At 40.8% G+C, this 21,465-nt stretch overlaps 6 protein-coding genes across 6 annotated transcripts; 2 read left to right on the top strand and 4 right to left on the bottom strand.

The window, feature by feature from the left end:
• Positions 1-720: 720 nt before the first annotated feature.
• On the bottom strand, positions 721-1,926 carry BYT42DRAFT_611922 (uncharacterized protein; the record flags this gene model as incomplete). The annotated part of the gene is made up of 3 exons (XM_051571563.1): positions 721-1,341; positions 1,405-1,483; positions 1,547-1,926. 3 exons carry the CDS (start codon positions 1,924-1,926, stop codon positions 721-723), a joined length of 1,080 nt encoding a protein of 359 aa, XP_051426742.1.
• A 7,473-nt stretch (positions 1,927-9,399) lies between these two features.
• BYT42DRAFT_561720 (uncharacterized protein) lies at positions 9,400-10,644 on the top strand. The gene is made up of 2 exons (XM_051567396.1): positions 9,400-9,601; positions 9,751-10,644. Exons 1-2 carry the CDS (start codon positions 9,453-9,455, stop codon positions 10,250-10,252), a joined length of 651 nt encoding a protein of 216 aa, XP_051426741.1. The 5' UTR covers positions 9,400-9,452; the 3' UTR covers positions 10,253-10,644.
• Positions 10,645-10,864: 220 nt separating this feature from the next.
• On the top strand, positions 10,865-11,444 carry BYT42DRAFT_611916 (uracil-DNA glycosylase-like protein; the record flags this gene model as incomplete). The annotated part of the gene is made up of 2 exons (XM_051571562.1): positions 10,865-11,021; positions 11,083-11,444. 2 exons carry the CDS (start codon positions 10,865-10,867, stop codon positions 11,442-11,444), a joined length of 519 nt encoding a protein of 172 aa, XP_051426740.1.
• A 101-nt stretch (positions 11,445-11,545) lies between these two features.
• Positions 11,546-13,156, bottom strand: BYT42DRAFT_603329 (uncharacterized protein; the record flags this gene model as incomplete). The annotated part of the gene is made up of 8 exons (XM_051571076.1): positions 13,030-13,156; positions 12,893-12,908; positions 12,481-12,847; positions 12,342-12,423; positions 12,169-12,269; positions 12,020-12,085; positions 11,807-11,877; positions 11,546-11,740 (listed from the first exon to the last, which is right to left on the bottom strand). Coding segments are annotated over exons 1-8 (1,005 nt in total), but the record flags the coding sequence as incomplete, so codon positions are not given.
• A 1,004-nt stretch (positions 13,157-14,160) lies between these two features.
• On the bottom strand, positions 14,161-15,071 carry BYT42DRAFT_632278 (uncharacterized protein). Its single transcript, XM_051572463.1, has 3 exons — positions 14,954-15,071; positions 14,461-14,884; positions 14,161-14,406 (listed from the first exon to the last, which is right to left on the bottom strand). The coding sequence occupies exons 1-3, from the start codon at positions 15,054-15,056 to the stop codon at positions 14,187-14,189; spliced, it is 747 nt and encodes a 248-aa protein (XP_051426738.1). The 5' UTR covers positions 15,057-15,071; the 3' UTR covers positions 14,161-14,186.
• A 5,260-nt stretch (positions 15,072-20,331) lies between these two features.
• On the bottom strand, positions 20,332-20,874 carry BYT42DRAFT_611913 (uncharacterized protein; the record flags this gene model as incomplete). The annotated part of the gene is made up of 1 exon (XM_051571561.1): positions 20,332-20,874. One exon carries the CDS (start codon positions 20,872-20,874, stop codon positions 20,332-20,334), a length of 543 nt encoding a protein of 180 aa, XP_051426737.1.
• Positions 20,875-21,465: the final 591 nt, after the last annotated feature.

The raw sequence follows: 21,465 nt of genomic DNA, 5'->3' as shown, positions 1-21,465 counted from the left end.
TAATTTTTATTATTAGCAAAAATTCAATTTTTAGTTTTTTATAATTTTTTCAATAATTGAGTTTAAAATTATATCGGAGTTTGAATCATAGAATCTGTGTGTTATCTTAATAATTGTCCTGACCTTCCTCATCCTGTCATCGTTTCATGCTCGTTTCTTTTGGAGTTCCGAAGGTCGGCATGGTATCCAGTATGACAAGAATGAGCAAGGCAAGTCGGGTATTTATTTCATGCCACACGTCAATTTTGCCAGGAGATAATCACACGTGTTTGCGTCCGTGAAATGCTGGACAAGATGGTCGGCACATTTCGTCTCGTGAAGCCACAAATCGGAGAGAGAAGAATCGAAATTATTGGAGCAGATATCTTTATTGACTGCCATTGTCACCAAGAATCTTTGGGGCGAGGAACCAGTCGCATAGACCAAACCAAGAGAACCTGGAGTCCAGTCGTTTTTGTGGCGCCAATGGATATCATTAAGAATCGTAGATGCATCATATTCTTGTATGCCCAATATCGCCAAGTCTGTCTGGGAAATGTTTATACTGCTGCCATCAATGATGTCGTGAGGATAAAAGACATGAGTGTGAACTAAACTGTCTTTTTATGTCATGAGCATTCTACCATTCACTACATACTCATGCTTCGTGTTATAGTGCTTAATAAATTCCACATCACACTTCTGACATGTGGCTTTCTTAAAGTGGCCTGGCGCTCGATGTCACTCATTGACCCGCCCCATACATTGTTGCTCATCGGATAGTAACCGAGGGACGTTATGCAGTCGATCCAAAGCGTTCTTGTCCTTGTTGGCCCACACTCCGTACCTCCCAAGTTGACGGACCCGGCAATACTCATCCAGTTCCTCAGGTGACAGACCTTTGGTCGGATCGTTGCCGGTTGCCACTGCCACATGCTGCATGTCTTTTCCTGTGCTGACCCTGAGAAACCATGCATCAAATTCGTCCATGAAGGGTGTCATAGACCGTGGACAAGCTACACAGGAGAATACCAAACTCTGGTCAATACAATGCTGATGCTGTGACTTTAGATCCTCAAGTTGTTGTTGACATTGCTCCATGTTTGGTTCACCAAGGAATTCGTTCTGAGGTCGGGATGATTGACTGTCAATCTGTAAGGTTTCCTCCTCCTCATCGCTACTGACATCCCCCTCATCATCGTTAGTGAGATTCACCAGTTGGAGAGCCTTTTTTCCTGCCATTAATCTGGTCGACAGCACGGATTTGTTGTATAACGTCAAGTCTTGTTTTGTTGAATCCAAATGTTCATACAAGCCGTCTTTCATTAATTTGTCGTGATATTCCCTTCGTATACCGTTATACTACATGATCATTTCTTCAGATGTCGAAGGTCGAAAGTCACCTCGAGACAATCGTTTGCACACAATAGCATTCAGCACCTCGTAACAGCAAAGAGACAGATAAATTTCTCGCGACACTAGTGTGGCCTTTCCAGAATCATAACTGATTGAGCCAGCATGTCAGGTAGGCAGATATAACGAATTGTTTGCGGGGTCGGGTCCATACTGGATTATTGCAAGTTCGCCAATGTGTTGCATATATGATGTCTCGAGTAGTGTCGTTGATATTTTTCCATTGTAAATTAGGCTCAATAAACTGATAAGTGTATCTTCTGATTCGGGTTCCTGTTGTGGTGATTCCATCTTGTCGAAAAAGTTGATATATGTTGATAAAGTAGGATGCCATGAAGACGCTAACATGTCGGTATGAAACATCATAAACACAAGGTTTGACATGCCGCAAATAACGACAGGACAAACGATACGAAGATACTGTGATAGGTACAGTAAGGCAATGGTCGTAATATTCTTGGGAGATACGCCGAACATATCAATAAAGGTAGGCAGTTGTAATGAGTGAATTTGGTTGTGGCGAAGACGATGCATGAGTTCAGATTTCGGAGAAAGACGACTGATTGACTGCTGGCTCTGTCCCAAAATGAAGTCGCATTTCTGTAATTGCCTACTGTCACATCCTTACCCATGAAGACTGACACCACATGGCCCTTATAAATTGGTGGGGTTGCTTGCCATATAACTGAGTTGAGAAAAGCTTCAGTGGGTGATGTGATATCAAATGTACTTGAAATGTTAGCGATAAAGTTCCCGAAATCCTTGAAATGTGCTTGGATATCATTGGCCATCGAAGATATATCCGTGTCAGGTACTGGGTTGACATAGTGATATTTTTCGCTAACCTGTAAATATGATAAACAATAAAACAGTCAATATACAGTGACTAGCAAAACCGTTCGAATGTTTGTGTTTTTTATATAAATCATCTTATAATTTTATGAAAAATCAACCTATAAGACTGCTCTTTACAGTTTTGGAAAGAGATGACTGTCTATTTTCAGAATTATATTTTAGAATTCCGAAATACTGATTGTAGCATGAGTAATCTGATGATCAAAATTAAAGGTACACTTGAACGATTTTGCATGCATTCTTTATTTTAAGATTTGGACAATTATTAAGATAACACACAGATTTTGTAATTTAAACTCCGATATAATTTTAAACTCAATTACTTAAAAATTAAAAAAAACTAAAAATTGAATTTTTATTAATAATGAGGAACTATCGTTATCATTATAATATAATATAATATATTAAAAAAATATATATAATATCTAAAGATACAAAAATTCAATATTTTTTATTCTAATTTAAAAAATTATAAAAAATAAATTATTGTGTCATTATAAAATTAGCTGTATCACTAAATAATTAAAATGGTCAGAGGAGGCACTGACGTGAGTAGCATAAACGAAGTGTTGCTACTTGTCTATGGGTATGGTATCATGATGTTGTGTGGTCGTCAACATTCATGATACGTTCTGAGGGTAGTGGCTGTTCTTCAATAAAAATTACTGCAAATATGTTTACAGAACCTTGAGGAACAGCCACTACCTCTAAAACGTATCATGCATATTGATGATCTCACAACATCATGATACCACACCCATAGACAAGTAGCAACACTTCGTTTATGCTACCCATGTCAGCGCCCCCTCTGACCTTTTTGATTATTTAAAAACACAATTAAAAATCTATTGATACATTTTTATATATTTTTAAAAATAAATTATCATTTATTTAAATATTTTAAAAATTGTATCTTTAAATACATATTTATTATCTAAAGATATATGTATTTATTATCTCGATATAGATAGTTCCTCTAAACAAAAAGATAGGTACTATGAAATTTATATAAAAAAAAAATAGCTCTAATAAACGATTGAAAAAAGTATATGAATTTAAAATATATGATAAAAATGAAAATAAACAAAAAAAAAAGAAAAAAAGAAAAAGATAATAATATTGATAATAATATAATAATTGATGAAATACTGTAGTATCCATCATAAAAAAACTTAAAATTTCATAAATAGATTTATTTGAATATATTTTAAATATAAATTAAAAATATGAGACCTCTTTTAATAATTATCCCCCTATGGTCCAGTCAACTTAGGTATCCAAGCATGTTTCTCCGACTGCTGTACTCAAACGCTATCTGGAGGATTACTAAAAGGAATTGGAGGAGTTACTTATTTAGTTGAGTACTCAGCAACATCTTGCAGACAAAGCAGGCGCTGTTAGAGACGAGGCCCACAAACTCTTGGCAGAGAAAGACTCTCTCCGTCAACTCCTGGCCGGTTATGAGGTTCCAGATATAAGAAATCCACTCCAGTCCTCTGCTTGGGAGAGTAAGATTGGGGATTTTTATCTTATAAAGGGTATCAAGGGCCCTAAAATTACTGCTAAGGACATTCCTTTGTTCCAATGGCGTGGTTGTCCCTGAACCTTGAATAAGAACAGAGATGTTTTCACTTCGGTGGAGCATTTTTGCACCAATTTCCGTCACCTGTTGGTTCAAGCCAATTATGAGCTTGACCAGCATTGGGAAGAATGGTTTATGTTTGCGCTTCCGGACCAAGCAGATGATTGGTTCAACGCGAATGTGGCGAACCGTGGTTTGGGATGGGAACAGGCATACGTTCTCTTTAAAGAACGTTATGAAAATCCCGACCATTATAACAAAGCGGTGAAGAAAATTGCCATTATGAAAATGAATGGGAGCGAATCCCTTACTCGTTTTGGTGAGCGCTTTTTGCGTGCTTTGAAAGAGTGCAAACTCATTGACAGTCCTCTGGCTGCTGGTGTTTTCCAGATAAACATGACCGCATATATGAAGAATCAAGTGCTCAACACTTGGACCCAACATAATGGCTCCAAGCCTATCTCTTCTGTGGAGGCCTTGCTCCAAATTGCTCCGTTCATTGTCGACAAGAGAGTAACAGAGGGTGATAGTCACCATGGTGACTACAAACACAAGGTGGGTAAGTGTTACCACTGATCTGTGTCTCCCATTTTACACAAGCGGCCCTTTAAAGGTGAGAACATGAAGAAGGAGGAGGTCGAAAACAGCCGACCGAATTTGCCACAGACTTGCCTGTATTGCAAGAAAGCCTGGTTCCAAGGCCATCATTGCGAGGCTTACCAGGAGGCGCACAAGATCAAGCGCCAAGAAAAACGTCTCCATTGTTTGCGTCTGGATGAAAAATCCAGCAAAGCCAAAGTTGGTGCTAAGCAAGCACTATGTAAGCAGATGCAGGACGACCACTCTGCCAAGAAGGTTATTGATACCATCCTGACCGAGCTTGAAGAAGAAGAGCTCAGCTGAACTGCACAATGTAAGTCTCTTAAGCTATACAGTATCCGCAACGAACAAAATTCAAGTATACTAAAGACACCTATCATGATTCAGAATGAACGAATCTTGGGTCTCGTGGACACCAGTGCAGAAATGTCCATCGTCAGCAAAAACTTGTGTTCGTTAAATAAATGGCCAATTTTTAATGCCAAAGGATCTATCTTGTATGCTAGTAGAGGAGACACAGTGAAGCGCATTGGAACTACTGCTCCACTGGATATTATTTACAATGGTTATAACATCCGTCATAGCTTTGAAGTTATGGAGTTAGCAGATGAATGTGAATTAATTCTGGGTATTGATTTATTGCTGCAACTTGGAATTGCTCTCACTGGTGTCGCGACTGATTGGGATACATCAGAAACTCATCAGGCCAAAGAGGAGATGGCAATCGTGCCAAAAGCCGAAACATATCAACCCAATGAATCACCAGCAGGTACAGAAACAGAACATGTTCACTTCATGCGATCTGTTCAGCCGTTTATTAAGGCCAATGCTGCTATACCTAAGGGAAGTTTTTGTACTTTACCTGAATCTATTATTCATCTATCAATGCCCGAAGGAGTTACTGCATACCAAAGACAGTACCCTTTGCTGTTCACCATGAGACCAGTCATTGATAAGGCTGTTCAAGGTTGGTTGGATGAGGGAATTATTGTCCGTGCTGCTGTGAATTCATCCTGGAACAGTCCATTGACTTTGGCTGACAAGAAGGATGCATACGGCAATAAGACTGGCAAACGACCTTGTCTGGATCCCTGTCATATCAACAAACATTTACCTGATGATCATTACCCTTTACCATTGATCAAGGAAATTTTTCAATCCTTAGGAGGAAACACTGTGTTCACTACATTGGATCTAAAAAGCGCATTTCATCGTTTCAAGATCCACGAAGCAGACCAGCATAAAACCATGTTCACTCATGATGGTATTCAATATATGTTCCAAGGATGTCCCTTTGGTTTGAAGCCGATTTCATCCAAGTTTCAGAGAGTGATGTCTTTGATTTATCAACATCTGCCATTCGTACGGACATTTGTGGATGATATCGTTATCTTCTCTCCATTGATTTCTGAGCATATCACACATGTTCAAACAGCCATTCAGGCTCTGACTGACGTGAATTTACTGCTCAATCCTGCAAAATGCCATTTTGCGCAATCTTGCATCTTCCTACTTGGTTTTTGCATTTCAGCTGAAGGCGTCGTACCTGATAGCCGCAAACTTACCAATGTGATGTCATGGCCAATTCCACGTACTGGTAAGGAGGTCCAGAAATTTATGGGTGTTATCAATTATTTCTGCGATCATATTCTTACTGTTGCTACCATCAGTGCTTCTATCAATGCACTTCGTTCGGCTGGTAGTTTAACGAACCTATGGACCGATGTATACACTAAGCATTTCCAGATGCTTAAAGATATACTGGCTCAACAGCTTTTACTGGAATATCCTGATCTCAACAAGCCATTCCTTGTCGCAACTGACGCATCCAACTATGGTATTGGTGCTGTATTATTTCAGATGCAAGGTAAAAGGAAACAATACATTTCCTTCATGGCTCGAGCTCTCAGTAAATCTGAATGCAACTACTCAACTACGAAGAGAGAGTTATTGGCCATTGTTTATGCTCTCCAGAAGTTTCACCAGTATCTTTGGGATAATCCGTTCACACTTTATACGGACCATAAGGCGCTTGTTTATCTTCACACTCAGAAGATTGCAAACCCCATGATGCTTACCTGGTTGGACACTATCCTCGATTACACCTTTACGGTTGTCCATTTACCTGGTGTTCAGAATGTTCTCCCTGACTCTCTTTCTCGCTTGTTTATCCCTGATGACAAGCTGGAAGGGGGTATTGTCGTCAAAGGACCGAAGCCAGTTGTATCAAAGAAGTCTATTGATGGACACAAAATATTCAGGATTAAATCCGTTGCTTCAACTGATGATATGATGTGTCCACCAGAGAATGAAAGACACGGTATCTTGGAAAAAGCACTTTACTTGGAGGTCATGAAGGAGCTGAACATATCGTATGACATATCCATGCAGATGGTATCCACTGGAATAACATATTCCAAGATGCTGTGACATTGGTCAAGTCATGTATTGAATGTCAACGCTACAACATAGGGCAGAAAGGTTATAATCCCTTGAGACCAATCTATGCATACCTTCCTGGAGATCACTAGGCTGCTGATCTTATCAATTTTCACAAGACATCTAATGCCGGTAACAACTACATTCTGGTACTTGTAGATATTTGCACTCGTTTCTGCATTTTACGTGCTTTACCGAACAAACAATCAGATACACTCGTCAAAGCATTTGTGGAAGTATTCTGTGATTTTGGCATACCCAAGGTTATACAATCTGACAATGGTTCTGAATTCAAGAATCAGTTCATGAAGAAGTTTGTTGAACACCTGGGAATTGACCATCGGCTGACCACACCCTACCATCCAAGAGCGAATGGTGTGGCTGAATGACATGTACAGGAAACGATACATATCTTGCGGAAAAAGATAGAAGGTGCTGACAAAGACTGGGACTACTACGTTCCCAGCACACAATTACACATCAATAGTCGCATATCAAAATGACTCCAATCCTCGCCTTTCTCTCTTATGTTTGCAAGACGATTAAATGACTTTGTGGACTACTGCTCAAGAAATGCTATACCGAAAGATCCAATGACACATGAAGACTTGATGAAGCGTGTGGAACACATGATGGATATTGTGTTTCCGGCACTCCAAGAGAAAGTGAAGCATCATGGTTCCAACATGAAGGACAAATTTGATACCAAGCACAGACTCATGGATTTCCCAGAGCGAAGTCACATTATGGTCAAGGTACAAAATAGAGCTGGTAAATTAGCTCCTATTTATGAAGGCCCATACACCGTTCTGCGCAAGACGCAAGGTGGATCATATGTTCTTCAAGACGAAACTGGTGCACTTATGCCCAGAGACTTTTCGCCCTCTGAAATGAAACTGATCAATGTAGATGATGTGGTTCCTGAAGATGAACTGTATGAAATTCAAGCCATTATTGATCATAAAGAGGAACGACCTCTACCCCCAAAACGTATCATGAATGTTGACGACCTCACAACATCATGATACCCCACCCATAGACAAGTAGCAACACTTCGTTTATGCTACCCACGTCAGCGCCCCCTCTGACCTTTTTGATTATTTAGCGATACAAATACATCTTTAATGATACAATGCTTTATCGCCTTTTCTGGTTGCAATAGCACGCTTGGTGTACAAAATCAATTGCCTTTTTATAGAACGGTAATATCGGTAATATCGGTAATATCGGTAATATCGGTAACAGCAGTAACAGCGGTAATAGCGGTAACATCGGTAACAGCAGTAACAGCGGTAATAGCGGTAACATCGGTAATAGTGGTAATAGCGGTAACATCGGTAATAGTGGTAATAGCGGTAACAGCGGTAATATCAATCTCCGCATATGGATTTATGAAAACTGTTTGTGGGATTATGTGAATTATACGGATCGTACTAACTGAGCGTATATTTCGAGGAAATAGGCAACAAGCGATAAACAATAAAGATTTTGAACCCGATTTTATGAGAGTTTTGAATTACACATCATTGCTTTAACTGCGACCTGGCATAGGCATGTTCGTTCAATCATTTGAAGAATGACGGATCTCAGCCTATCGTCAAAGCAAGAAGAAGGGCCGCTTTGAATGACATGCTGCGTTGGCAGAGGATACAAACTCATCGATCTTCTGTGGTAATACTTTTGGGTTGGTGTGAAATGAACGACGCGGAGGTCATGTCACCACCGCACAGTTGTAGTCAATTGGTAACAAGAGGTTGGCATGACCGGCCATGTCACCACCGCACCATCATGATCAATTGATATATATATATAGAGTATCATGACCGGTCATGTACATCCATCCATGTATTGGGCAATCATTATTTAACTAGACAAAAATTTCAAGTTCTTTTTTCTTCGTCTGCGGGTTTCCGTCGATAAAGTGACCGTCAGTACCATCATGATCTGCATTTGTTTACTGTTAAAGTTGGATAGGGGACATTAAAGGCGCATTTCTTTGTTTTCTCTTTCTTCTTTTGGGTTTGCCAGATATTGCATGACGAGGTCATGATATTCGGTCAGGATTACATGTGTCACCGCCAAAGTTCGACAGTAAACAGAAGCGGACTTTTTTTTTATTTGCCTAGAGATCGGACGATGTCGTCGTTATGGTAATACGTCATGATCCCCGGTCGTGATACGCCGACATGATAACCGGTTGTGGTACGCCGACATGGTACCCGGTTGTGGTACTCCGTCATGATTGCATGTGTCACCGCTATAACTGATTGAGAAACACATGGTGTTTTCTTGGTATAATATCATGATGAAGCTTACCTGGAGCATTATCAGTTTACGGCAAAAGCCGATTGTTGCCACTCAGTGTCATAATACAGTAAATGGTCATTAATGAGAAGGTAAACAAAAAAAAAAAAAAAAAGTTGATTGTATCACGATCGGTGATTGTCCGCAAAAAAAAAAAAAGGTTTATAAAAGAACAGCATCGGATCGTTTTTCTTGATGGTGTCGAGATCAAGCATTCGTTTCTGGTTTTTTTTGTTTTTTGTTTTTTGTTTTTTGTTTTTTTTCTATTTGATCAGAAAAAATGGAGTATGAGTGTCCGTGTGGAGACTGCAGGCAAACTTTCAGAAAATGGATAAGCCTTCGAGGACATGCACTGAGAAAGCATGGACATCCCTTGCCGAAGTCACCGCCTGCAACGCCCCAAGAGGCGTCTGTGACACCATCATCTTCGTAAGTTCCTGGTCCACGTCCCTTTTTTTGGGGGGGTTTTCAAAGTTCTTGGTCTACGTCTTTCTTTTCTTTGTTGGTTTTTGGATAGCGGAAAAAAAATTATGTATGGCACCTTTGGGGCTCGTCGTTTTATTTAATCTATCGCCTAGTGGTTCGGTTACAGCTACGGTTCTTTCGTCTTTGGCTCCTCAAGAATCCGAAGCCCATCAGGCTGGTCCTTTGACTTCCCCGTCGGCGTCGTCGCCGCCTTCATCACCATTGCCATCGCCTTCGTCACCGCGGGCATCGTCTACGACATCGCGGTCGTCTTCGCCTACTCCAGCATTGTCATTGCCTCCACTTCCACCTCCGCCTTATTACACTCGTGTTCCTCCCACCTGTCTTGTTTGTAATCGCCGTTTCCAGCGTCCATCTGGTGTATACCAGCATTTACGTTTAGTACATTCCATTGATGTTGAAATTCCCAATGCCCCTGAATCTGAACGTGGACGTGCTGCTGCTCAGCGTCGATATGTCGCGGCTCGGCGAGAACGATTGGCGGCTGTTCGCCAACAACAACAGCAACAACATTACCGAGGGCGTGAAGAGCGCCGAGATTGCCAAGCTCAACGATCTCGTGATGACGGGCATGAAAATGTCGACAGTCAATGAATCTTTCTTTTCCGTGTTTGTCTTTTTTTTTTTTTTTTTCTTTTTTAAACAAAAAGGAATACGATGTCAAGTAGCACGTCTGGTGCATATGCCTTTTCTTTTGTTGGTTGTTTGCTTTCGTTCTTTTTTTTTTTTTTAAGAAGGAAAAATACGTCGTCAACTTATAGCCTTTTCTGCACATGAGTTTTTTTGAGGGGAGGGGGTTGCTTTGTTCATTGGCTTTTTTTTAACTAGTTAAGAAAAACAATGTAAAGTCGATATTAAACGGCCTTGCTTTTAGCTTGAGTTAATTGAATTATTCCGCTTCGTGGATGAGGATTGGTACATCGATCAGAACATGTACCTAAACTAACCATTGCGACGGCCACCTTTTCTTTTACGTTCACTTTATGGCATTTTCGTTATCGTTTCTGTAAAATTCATAGTCTTTGCTCGTTTGTCACCTTTATTTTCACCAAATTTCTGTTGGGGAAACAATGATTCCATCCGAATAAATGGGAAGTGGTATGTATCGCTGTTTGTTACAATGGTTCCCAACATCCAACAACTATTAAAGCAATGGAGTAGCACTATTTTAAGCGTTCTCTTTATTTACAATTTTTTTTTTCTATGATGGCTGCCATCGATTACACAATTCCTGATCTTATCCGTCATCATACTGAGATTTTATTCATAGGGATCAATCCTAGTAGTAAAGCACCAAAGAAACACATTGGCCATTTCTTTGGCGGACGCGGTAATTGTTTCTGGAAATGTTTCTCTGAATGTGGTAGGACATATGTGAATCAACAGGTGTTTTTATTTTCAGTATTCAAACCAGTTTGGGGTAGGTCTTCTGGATGGCATATATGGACCGCTGGATGATGTCTACATTCACAACAAGTACAATGTTGGTTTTTTGAATTTGGTTCCTCGTGCCACCGCCTCTTGCAAATCGCTTGCAAGAGATGAGATACTTCTGCGTGTCCAGCAGACATTGGCCAAAATAGAACGTTTTAAGCCAAAGCTTGTATGCTGCGTGGGCAAATTCGTGTATCAACACTTGATTTATTCACCTCGTGGCAAAGTTGCTTTCGGTATCCAATCTACTGTCTTTCCATGGGAAAACGGACAGGGTGCTTCTCCTGTCTTTTTAATGCCTAGTACCAGCAAAATCGGGATCGCTTACAGTGAAGACGACAAGAAACGGTAATCCAGATAAAATCCTTTGGAAAAATACACATATATCTTAATCCAGAACAGGTTTTTTAGAGACCTCGGTAAATACCACCGTCAACTTTATTGTCGATAACGGTCGGTAAGCTCTTGCATCATCCAGACGCTTGCCAGTGTTCGGTTTCTTTTGCGGTGTCTGGACGATTCACCTAGGCTGTTGAGCGAATTGCGTTGGCTGTTGTCTCCACTTCCCTGGCTCTCTCTACTTCTTTCCTCTGTCGGCTCTTTTCCTTTTCTTTTTCGCGCTTGGCGCATCCCGTTTACCTGAATAAACTATTTTTACAAACGCAGACTAAGTATGATATGGGAAAAAAAATCAGCATTTCGGTGATGTCCTACCTGCGGAACGGCTGGAGGCCTATTCGGACGCGTAATTTCCAACTGAAATACAAATTCGCCAATACGACTCTCTACAGAAGTTGAAATAGATAAATGAGTTTGACTTGGCTCTCCATTTACTTGTAAATTGTACCCTGTTGTTATAACCACCCCAGAAGGTGCAATCAGAATGAATTCACCTAACTGTCTCAAAACATAACAAAGGCTTTTTACCTTGCGTTTCCTGTTGCACTACTGCTGTTGTTGTACTACCAGCTTCTTGGTTGAACTGCTGCGATACTGTATGGATAATACAGTTGCCGTTGATTAGCCTACTGCCATTTTCATTACTGCATAAAAATATTTCATTATCTTATTCTTACCAATACTTTCGCGGCTGTGGTGGCTTTCTCTTCCACAAAGGCTTCTTAGGCCAGCACTCAAAGTCGGAGAAACACTATGTGCTTCAATCCCGGTATCCGAACTACTCATTAGTATCAGCCACCACTTTATACCCCATCACGACAATGCGAATGACAATAAACAGAATACTTACTCTTCTTCATCACTAGTAAAAATTGGTGTTGCGAACGCCGCTTGATTTGCTTCTTCAGTCGCCTCGTCTTCGTTCACAGAAGCTTTAATTATGTTTTAGCTTCTATAAATGATTTGCATTGTTAGCAGCTTATGCGTACCTTGGGGGATACCTTCTGGGATACCATCTGGGAGACCTTCAGTCATATTATTTCTGAATTCCGATACTCGTCGATTCTCAGGCACCTCCCTCCGAGTTTCAATGACTTCCCCACCATTTGATTCCGGGAAGATTTCGACAAAAGTGTCTACGTTTTCAAATTCAGGGATCGCAACAGTAGCTCCTGATCTTGCCACAGCTCGGTTCCTGATATTTTCTGGGATTTCCGCTGGTTGTGGTAGCAGGTTCACCATAAACGCATTGATAGTGATTCGTGCATCTTGCATATAACCAACATAGTCCGAAAACGTCTGCACCATTTCCGCTTTGCCCCAGACAAGTATAAGAATCCATTCTGTGTCCATATTCTGTGTAATATTAGCGGTCGCCAACAGAGCCCTTTCACATCTTACCCAACATGGGTAACCGCTATGTTAAGTACATGAGTATAGACAGTTCTTCCTTTATTGCTTTTTGGTATTATAACTTCCCCTTCCACAAAAAATAAAAAAAAAAAATGGGAAATAGCGTCTTTTCAGATTGAACTCACATTGATGGATTATACAGCGTGAAGTGTAGGACATTGCTATCCGTGCTGAGTGGCCTGATGGTTGACGTTTTTACATAGCCATAATGTGATACGATAAACTCGTTCATGACGATAGAATGATTTTAAGTTGGTTATTGGAAGAAAAGAGGTCACTGCATGCGATTAGCCAGCTACGTAACTCACGTTGCTTTAAATTGGAGAAGTAAAAATGATCATCCATTATCCCCCGTTAACCCCTTTGTTTAGGGCGTCCACCATTTGATTTGTTTGTTTGTTTCAGTACGTCAGAAGGAAAGAGATACTGATTGTATCTATATTTTTTGTAACGGTAGCAAGACCATTCAATCTTTGTACGAGGCATAGATATAATAAAAGGGACATAAGAAGTGTCATGTCACCACCGCACACTTATGAGTCATTTGGTACCGAGAGGATGTCATGACCGGTCATGTCACCGCGGCACACTTATAGAGTCAATCAGCGCCGAGAGGATGTCATGACAGGTAATGTTATCACGGCACACAAGAGTCAACTGGTACCGGGAGAATACCATGGCCGGTCATGTCACCACCGCGCTCTCATAATCAATTAATACAAAGGATGTGGTTGCTATTGGGGCCGGTCTAAAATGTGGATGAACTGTGTGTGTTTAAAAAAAACTTTCATAATAAAAGTTGAGTAGCAGGCCGGCTTTTATTTTGGGGGCGGGGAAAGGGGTTCTGTCTTCGCTTCCTATATTTATGTATTTCGTTTTTTTGATTTGGAATGCGCAAAGAATGCCGCTTTGAGACTTTTATGGTTGGAATAGTTTTTGAACTGGTTTTTACGTCTGCCGTCGGTAAACAACTTCCTCCACATGACGCGTCCGAAATGGTTTCTTTTGTATTCGTCAATGAACTGGAAATCTTCCACTTCTGTCCAGTCTTCTTTGTCACTTTCGATGCTTACAGGAGCATCCGTACGGCGATATGGTTCGCGTGGGGGTGACAACGGCGGCGCTTCGTGTAATGGCGATGGTGATGATGACGAAGATATAGGACTGTCTTTTCTAATACAGTATTTAACCCGATGCCGCCTGCTGAATTCAATGAGTATTTCTGCATAGCTAGCGACGGATGAAATTAGACAGTATGTTTACTAAAGTTATAAAATGGAATTTACCTAATTGCATCGTCCAGCTCGTCCGGGAAAATGATCTCTTTTTTTAAGATATCAAGGATTTTGCTGACTTGGTTCTCCGTTTGTTTGCAGATGGTCGAAATAATATCTCGTTTATCGGCTTCGGTCTTGATTTCTTTCTGCATTTTTTCTTTGGCGATTCTGTATAGGAGAATGATGTTTGGGTCGTGCCTGTGCTTCCCCATTCCTAAAAGGCATCTTGTAAAAATGTCAGATACTTTATGTAAAACCCGAATTCAGTATCACATGTACCGTTTCTGTGCCGTAAAAAAGAGTGCAATGGCGGCAAGCGGTGGCAAAAGATTTTTCTCTAGCTGTTTTGCTAGCGATTCTGTGGTTGCGATGAGGAATGGTGTCTTCCAAAAACCAACTTTAAGCGGCCACAAATATGGTCTCTCTTCATCCTCAGTTAAGAGGTCCTTGATTGTGTGAGGGACTGGTCTTCCGACCCCAATGACGAACACGAGCGGCTCTTGGCCATATACTTCGTATACGCTTATAGCGTACTTCATAAGCCGAGTCAAGAAGGAATTGTCAATTCCATGCTGCACTTCAATCAGAATGGGTGGCAATGACTTCTGATACTGACGGAGTGGCACGTATACCACGTCTGATTTGCTTGAATCACTCCACTCGGTCTGACCGAGTTGGTAAAGATTCTCACAGTATGGTTTGCCTAATATTTATTTAAAAAAAACGGTTACACCATAGGTAGATGATATGGTTGGGGTGGCTATAAATTTACCAATTAACTCCTTCGTTATTATGTTCATTATACGTTGGTCTTGTAGTATGAGCTTGCTTATTAGGTCGGAACCGGGTCTGTCCGAAAGTGGCAATGAAAACATGAAAATTTCATTTTCTGTTTAAGTCATTAGTGATGTGAAACCATAGATTATGGGCTACTGTGTACCTTTGTCATAATTAATATCGTTGCTTTGAATAACATTGTCCATGTTGGAAGGCATTAAAAGTTGATACGGGACATAGAGACGGAAACCAAGTTTACATAGGAGGTAAGGATCCTTTTCTTTTTTTTAAAAAAAAAAAAGAAAAAACAACCTTGGGATGCTTATATGTATTCAAAATTAGATGGAAACGATTGGGGCAAGGAAGGATACTGATTGTTTAGTTATTATGTCAGATTGTTTATGCTTGTTGATCATGTAGGTAGAAAGGTAGTTGCTGATCGGCATGATGTGCCTTTTCTGGTTGCAATAGCACGCTTGGTGTACAAAATCAATTGCCTTTTTATAGAACGGTAATATCGGTAATATCGGTAATATCGGTAATATCGGTAATATCGGTAACAGCGGTAACAGCGGTAATAGCGGTAACATCGGTAATAGTGGTAATAGCGGTAACAGCGGTAATATCAATCTCCGCATATGGATTTATGAAAACTGTTTGTGGGATTATGTGAATTATACGGATCGTACTAACTGAGCGTATATTTCGAGGAAATAGGCAACAAGCGATAAACAATAAAGATTTTGAACCCGATTTTATGAGAGTTTTGAATTACACATCATTGCTTTAACTGCGACCTGGCATAGGCATGTTCGTTCAATCATTTGAAGAATGACGGATCTCAGCCTATCGTCAAAGCAAGAAGAAGGGCCGCTTTGAATGACATGCTGCGTTGGCAGAGGATACAAACTCATCGATCTTCTGTGGTAATACTTTTGGGTTGGTGTGAAATGAACGACGCGGAGGTCATGTCACCACCGCACAGTTGTAGTCAATTGGTAACAAGAGGTTGGCATGACCGGCCATGTCACCACCGCACCATCATGATCAATTGATATATATATATAGAGTATCATGACCGGTCATGTACATCCATCCATGTATTGGGCAATCATTATTTAACTAGACAAAAATTTCAAGTTCTTTTTTCTTCGTCTGCGGGTTTCCGTCGATAAAGTGACCGTCAGTACCATCATGATCTGCATTTGTTTACTGTTAAAGTTGGATAGGGGACATTAAAGGCGCATTTCTTTGTTTTCTCTTTCTTCTTTTGGGTTTGCCAGATATAGTCTTCTTGAACCACATCACTTCCACTTTTCAATAAAGGCAATTTGCCGACCGGTCACTAAAAAGAGAAAGTGAAACGAAAGAAAAAGAAGAGAAAAGGAAAAAAAGAAAAGAGAAAAAGGAAAAGGGAGGGAAAAAGAGAGAAAAAACAGCGAGAGCTTAACCGAAGTCATTGCCTTTTACTGCCCAACCTGCCCTTCTCAGCCATCCAAACAACTGCAAAATTTCCCCCCAATTGGGCATATCTGTGTTTGTGTAACGTTACACGAAAATACTGTTTATGGTAATCCAAACCCCGCGCAAACAATGACACCCTGTTACACGAACACGCGCTTTAGGAAGCACCCGGCTCTTGCCTTTTCTGTCGCCCAGAACTGAACCGTTTTCCCTCTCCCACAGTCGGCTGTCCTTGATTGCAACTCCGACTACAACTCCAACCTTTTGTTTTTCTCTGTCGCAACCCAACCGTGAGTTGTCTGCCACAGTGGCTCATCACCATCCTCTCCACAATTCACACAACATCTACCAATGAACGCTGCTGACAGTCGAACTGTCTGTGACGCCAAAGAAAAAATATGTGCACCTTAGGTTAAGCTTGCAACGAGCTGATGAAATGCTCTGTATCATATTCTCACGAAGAAGGAGCGTTCAGGTTGTAAATATATTCTTCAGCGTCATCACCTGTCGTCCGTATACAAAGCACCACCCTTGTCAAAACCGGACTACCGCTAATTACTTGCGGTCATTACGTTGATCGTCGTCATGAGGAATTGTTGTGTTGCCATGATAAGGGCCTATTTTAAATCGAGTTTCAGAGAATCGCAGAAACCCAGTTGGTGAATGTGATACGTGTATTTACAGAAGACAAAATCTATAGTGAAAGTTCGGAAATGACGCGTGATATGATACAGCCTTCATTCGAAATCGGAACATATGCCTGCCTACATATGATTTTCCATTGCCTGGATTAATCTTTATGAGGGATACATTCGACGATAGCATCTTCAGGATCAAATATGAAGAGGAATGACAGTGGTCTTAGTCATATTCATATGATTTGTGATACTAGTAGCAGGTGTTGATGGATGTATATTTCAATGGTCATTTGATTTGAAAGGAATATTCATCGACGAAAAAACTTGTAGCGCTATTACCGCGTTGTGGAAATCGATCGCCAAGTTTGTGTATCTGCCTGTCCTCATGCACATATGCCCTTATTTTCAAGTCCTGAACATCGCACCATCACACTTGATTTTTGCTACTTCAACTTCTGATATTCGCTACTTCACATCTTGATGTCGCTCCCTCACGCTCTGATCTTCACTCCGGCACTCTTTGATTTCTTCATTCATCTGGCCATACCTAATTTTAGTATAATATCCTCATTTTGGGATTCAAATAAATACGGTCAATAACATATTAACACATCTCACCTACCATTCAATCCTTAAAAGTATTGCATTTGTTTTTCATCTTTTTTTTTTCTGATTCGGTTTTTAATTCAGGCGCAACGTGTCTTTTTCTTTCTCCTTTCCTTTCCGTTTCCAAGTAACGATACGCACAATGATATGATACATGTTGACCGTAGTATATTTTGGTGCGCCTACTCAACAAATTCGAGCAAGTTCAACAGCCTTATGATATTCAAAACCGTCAATAATCCTGACAGCAGATAGGATATTTATTGTAAAGTAATATGAAACGGAACAGCAACAAGATAAAAGAATTAAATGAAATGCAGCACACAGCATGAGGCAAGGGTGGATAACTGAAAGGTAACATTAAAAAAAGCGTGAGGACAAGCATAAAGCGTAAGCACATGGAGCAGTATTGCAACCCTAAAGAGCGTGCTTGGACCAATAACGCACATGGTCGCGGATTATGGGGATGATGACGTGTGTATGGGAACCGTCATGACAACTGTACAGTACAGGTTCACTTTTTCTTGGATTATAGAGGCGGATACCGATAGCAACTTCGTCTGCGGATTTACTTTCAGCATGAATTTGATGCTGTGATAGATGGTGGCATATTTTTTTTTTTTTTTTTTTTGAGAAACGATTTGGTGACAGCTGTTTCGCATTGTTTATTTCCTTCATTGCCTGATTTTCAGTTTTTGGTGCGTACTCCCTGGCCATGCTCTTCATCGTATGCCAATTGAGAGAGATGTTTGTCGACATAGTAAAATCTAAAATAAAGCTTCATCAAGTTGCAAGAAATAGGTGAAGGTAAGGTATATGGTTTTCAATGATCAAAAAATTACTGCAGACTTCAATGTAGTAATTACTGCATTTGTTTCTTCTGCCCATTCTGCGAGCAACGCCTTTGTGAGCTGATGTTAACTTGACATTGATCTGGACATTGGTATATAAACTGTTATTTTCTGTTTTTTTTTTTTTTTTTTTTTTTTTTTTTTTTTTTTTTCATTCGTAATAAATGATTCGGATTCTTTATTGCGTCCTCATTCGAATCTGTTGCCATGTCGTCACCGCCATTCTGATAAGATTACCGGTCACTTCTCTCATGCCTTCTGTGTAGGGTTCCTTACCGGGTCGCCGGGTCAGTGACCCGATGTTACAAAAAATTCGATTTTTACTGCAGTCATATTTAGTTTTTCACCTACCGACGCACCGTTTTTCCCTTAATCGACGTACCGTTTTCCATTAAGCGACGTATCGTTTTCCATAGCCGATGTACCATTTTCCATTAGCCGATGTACCGTTCTTCATTAACCGATTCATGATTTTCCATCGACCGATCAACCAAAAACCATAGCTAGAAAATAGTGTAGCTTTAAAATTCCCCTTGTTCACGTCATCGCCCCCACAAATTGTTTTTATTTTTATTTTCCCCTTTCCCGTTTTCTTTTCAATATACTTATCCCATTATCGACATTCCGTGTATGCAATCGCCATGACAGTAACGAAGTAGTTACCTGAAAACCGACCTGCAACATGCGTTACATCGTACTCTGATGTTCTCTTTACCGATTTCTCCATTTGCGATGCATCACACACCGACCCTTTTATTCGCATTGCATCACTCTGCGATGTATCCACCCGTGATGTATCTGGCTGCGATCTTCCTAATTGTGATGTTCTCAACATCGATGAACAAAGCATTGCCTACCTTATATTTCAATCCGAAATAAACCTGTGAATAACATGCCAATACATCTTTTCTATCTTTTCTCTCTCTGTTGAGACTTGTAAGCCGCTCTTATAGCGCACTTTTTCTTTTCCTTTTGATAACACAGGAAACCCCTTGGTGTCATTCTTTTTCTCTGGTTTCTCATTCCAGACAAGACGTTCTGACGACCTGATTTCGTGCTGATATGTATCGACAAACAAATACATCTGGTGTTCACATCTTTTTTAAACCGATCCATTTTTTCCCCTGATTCCCACTCATTTTCCTGACCGGAAAAACACATTACACCGGGTCAGGTCGAGCATTTTTGGAATTGGTAGACAGTTCGGGACAAAGGCTGACCCGAACAAGCGACCTGATAGTGAGTAGGGTTCCTTAACGTGTCGGCGGGTCAGTGACCCCAACCGAACCGAACTGTTTTTTTTTACGGTTCGGGTTGACCTTTCTGACCCACCCATCAGTTCGGGTCAACCGGTGATCCGACCCGGTAACAAGGCATCACAAAAGCCAACAGAAGGCAACAGACGGCATAGAAGGCATAAGAGAAGGGCATAAGAGAAAGTCACAGAAGGCATAGGAAGGCACAGAAGGGGGATATCAGAGAAGGCATAGAAGTGCATAAGAGAAAGCTACAGAAGGCATAGAAGGGGGCAAATGAGAAGCTACAGAAGGGATGAGAGAAGTCACAGAAGGCATAGAAGGGGGGCATGAGAGAGCCACAGAAGGCATGAGAGAAGTCACAGAAGGCATGAGGGAGAAGTCACAGAAGGCATAGAAGGGGGCAAATGAGAAGCTACAGAAGGCATGAGAGAAGCTACAGAAGGCATGAGGGAGAAGTCACAGAAGGCATAGAAGGGGAGGCCACAGAAGGCATAAGAAAAAAAAAAAAAAAAAAAAGAGGCATGCTTTTTTTTAGGGGACCTTATGTGACTTCTCTCATGCCTTCTGGTGACTTCTTTTATGGCCTTCTGTGACTTCTCCCCTCATGCCTTCTGTGACTTCTCTCATGCCTTCTGTAGCTTCTCTTATGCCTTCTGTGACTTCTCTCATGCCTTCTGTGACTTCTCTCATGCCTTCTGTAGCTTCTCTCATGCCTTCTGTAGCTTCTCTCATGCCTTCTGTAGCTTCTCTTATGCCTTCTGTGACTTCTCTCATGCCTTCTGTGACTTCTCCCCTCATGCCTTCTGTAGCTTCTCTTATGCCTTCTGTGACTTCTCTCATGCCTTCTGTGACTTCTCCCCTCATGCCTTCTGTAGCTTCTCTTATGCCTTCTGTGACTTCTCTCATGCCTTCTGTGACTTCTCCCCTCATGCCTTCTGTAGCTTCTCTTATGCCTTCTGTGACTTCTCTCATGCCTTCTGTAGCTTCTCTCATGCCTTCTGTAGCTTCTCTTATGCCTTCTGTGACTTCTCTCATGCCTTCTGTAGCTTCTCTCATGCCTTCTGTAGCTTCTCTTATGCCTTCTGTGACTTCTCTCATGCCTTCTGTGACTTCTCCCCTCATGCCTTCTGTAGCTTCTCTTATGCCACTTCTATGCCTTCTCTGATATCCCCCCTTTTGTGCCTTCCTATGCCTTCTCTCATTGCCCCTTCTATGCCTTCTCTCATGCCCCTTCTCTCACGCCCTTTTATCCCTTCTCTCATGCCCTTCTGTACCTTCTCACTGCAGGATCTTTTTTTCCACAGTAGAACGGAGATGCAATTTCAAATGACCATTAATCACAGCTGAGCTGTGATGAAATAAATGTCCCAGTTTGATGATCGTCTGTCGCCATTTTCCATCACAATTGTGAGTATATCCCGATACTTGTCTATTATTCATGCTAGACTGGGGCAATTTGGTCAGAATTAAGCTTTTGTCCGGTTTCGGTTCCCCGATTTTTTTCTGTTCCGTTGATTGTGTTATCGGTTAAAGATAAAAAAAATGTAAAAGTCTAAGATGTGAACGAGACTGAATCAAATATCATTTATTCAACAATGAACGATAGTGAGTATTTATATGATTCCTAAGTACTCCGCTCTTCAATATGAGTCTCCGATAGAAGTATAATATTTGGATCTGAGGAAGAGA

The sequence above is a fragment of the Radiomyces spectabilis genome (assembly GCF_025331425.1).
Source record: "Radiomyces spectabilis strain NRRL 2753 chromosome Unknown BYT42scaffold_3, whole genome shotgun sequence".
Lineage (NCBI taxonomy): Eukaryota > Fungi > Mucoromycota > Mucoromycetes > Mucorales > Radiomycetaceae > Radiomyces > Radiomyces spectabilis.
The sequence above is the reverse complement of the archived record's forward strand: the minus strand, read 5'-3'. Positions and strand labels throughout refer to the sequence as shown.

Coding starts and splice junctions, on each gene's coding strand:
- BYT42DRAFT_561720 (XM_051567396.1), top strand. CDS start 9,453: ATGGAGTATGAGTGTCCGTGTGGAGACTGCAGGCAAACTTTCAGAAAA. Junction 9,602..9,750: donor TCTGTGACACCATCATCTTC/GTAAGTTCCTGG, acceptor TCTATCGCCTAG/TGGTTCGGTTACAGCTACGG.
- BYT42DRAFT_632278 (XM_051572463.1), bottom strand. CDS start 15,056: ATGTTTTCATTGCCACTTTCGGACAGACCCGGTTCCGACCTAATAAGC. Junction 14,885..14,953: donor AATAACGAAGGAGTTAATTG/GTAAATTTATAG, acceptor AATAAATATTAG/GCAAACCATACTGTGAGAAT. Junction 14,407..14,460: donor TTTTTTACGGCACAGAAACG/GTACATGTGATA, acceptor CATTTTTACAAG/ATGCCTTTTAGGAATGGGGA.